This window comes from Sinocyclocheilus anshuiensis, unplaced genomic scaffold (assembly GCF_001515605.1).
Source record: "Sinocyclocheilus anshuiensis isolate Anshui unplaced genomic scaffold, SAMN03320099.WGS_v1.1 scaffold158, whole genome shotgun sequence".
Classification (NCBI taxonomy): domain Eukaryota; kingdom Metazoa; phylum Chordata; class Actinopteri; order Cypriniformes; family Cyprinidae; genus Sinocyclocheilus; species Sinocyclocheilus anshuiensis.
In genome coordinates, this window is record NW_015542333.1 from 495,376 (window position 1) to 497,253 (window position 1,878).

The 1,878-nt window shown below is 37.9% G+C and overlaps 1 protein-coding gene across 1 annotated transcript in view; it reads left to right on the forward strand.

The window, feature by feature from the left end:
* Nucleotides 1–1,878, forward strand: part of LOC107691059 (glutamate receptor U1) — a 25,926-nt gene that overhangs the window by 16,234 nt on the left and 7,814 nt on the right. The window contains exon 7 of the mRNA XM_016489542.1: nt 1,138–1,355. Coding sequence (XP_016345028.1) covers nt 1,138–1,355 — 218 coding nt within the window. The remainder of the gene's footprint in view (nt 1–1,137; nt 1,356–1,878) is intronic.

Here is a 1,878-nt window from a genome sequence, read left to right on the forward strand (position 1 = left end):
ACCACAATATTAACTTCTTATTATTGAATTGTTGTAAATAAATATCACATTTGCAACTGGTCAGTGCTCAAAAAATGCTGGGAAATCACTTCATGTAGCCCCAAGAGTGATTACTGATAAACTGTCTGAAAAAAGAAAGTCACGTTTTAGAGAAGAAAAAAATCACCCACTGACTTTCAAAGCTGCTAACGACTTTCTACTTCGAGGATCTTGATAGAAATGTAGTGGAGTGAAAAGTACAATATTTGTCTTTCAAATGTAGTGAAGTTAAAGTCAGAAGTTTCCAGAAAAAAAATATTACTCAAGTACAGTACAGATACTCAAAAAGTGTACTTAAGTACAATACTCAAGTAAATGTACTTAGTTACTGTCCGCCTCTGACGCCAGCCTTCACTGATATAAAAACACAATCCACCATCTCTCGTTTTCCCCGACAACTTGGTGACGCAATCCGCTCTGAACAGCTGGAAGCCCGTTAGATGAACCGTGCTGTCCGGGATGCCTCTGTTCAAGCACGATAGAGCATTCATTTTTAGCACCACTCACCTGACTTTTTTCATTTCTGAACTGCCGCGATTTTGCAATCAAAATAAGACAATCTTTTGTTGATCCTGGAACACCATTATTGTCCAAAACCATAGACCTACCTAACCCTACCCATAATTTATTATTCATTATAATTTATCCTTAAAATCAGAGGGAAATGAGCTGAATAACAAGGGTGTAGAAACATCTAACCCTGGTTGTAAGCCTAAAACTGACATTTCCTGTAAACTTATCCCTCAACTCTGATTGGTTGATTGGAATGTTGATCCAGGAAGATGCTGTACTTGGTGAAATCCCATTCACCCATGATATGTACAACAACCAAGGTCAAAAACGTTGTCATGTTTATATGTCTGAGATAAAATTTAACTTGCTTTTAGCGCCACTCCATGGACATTTCACTTTGAAAGTGTCACAAAACATGCAAAAAAAAAACAAAAAAAACAATGTAATATTATTTTGCTGAAATGTTGCCATGTTTTTCCAATGAACCTGGTTTGCTAAATTACCTTAAAAATACAAACAAATCTGCAGTGACTTTATTAAAGTAGTTTATTAAAAATTAAAAGTTCATTATAAATTTTGCCATAGGTGCAGGTCCTCACCCAAAAGCTCTTTCGGGACGGGTCATTACCTCTATCTGGTGGCTGTTTTCATTAGTGCTGCTTGCATGTTACTTCGCCAACCTCAGTTTATGGCTGCATTCAGACAACCAGCAACAGTCAATCAAGAGCTTTGAAGACCTCGCTAATCAAAACTTGATTGAGTATGGCACCATTAAAGATTCTTCCTCTTTTGCCTTCTTCAAGGTAAGACACAGAATTTTGTTAATACAATCAAAAGATTAATTTAAAGGCACAATATGTAAGCTTTTTTTAATAAAATATCCAAAAACCACTAGAACAGTGTTATATATGTTGCTGACTTGTGTACTTACATTATCCCAAATGTTTCGAAGAATGTTTAAATCCAGAGAAATAAGCAATTTTAACTAGTGACACGGACCGTGTGCATAGTGTCATTGTGTCGCCTGCCAATGACGTCATAACCCCTCGATTTCCGGTTTTGTTTTGTAGAAAACATGGAAACACCAAAGACGCTTTAATATGTTGGGCGTTTTAACAGACCGGTGACGACCGCACAGAGTAGCATTATAACAGAACTTTCAAATGTATCTAGTATGATAAAACAGCGCTGCTTTACCCCACATACTCACGACCGGAAGGAGCGGAAGCGGTCGACTGTGGCATAATAAAACTCCGCTGCTTTACCCCACATACGCACGACCGGAAGCAGCGGAAGCGGTCGACTGTGGCATAATAAAAGCTCTGC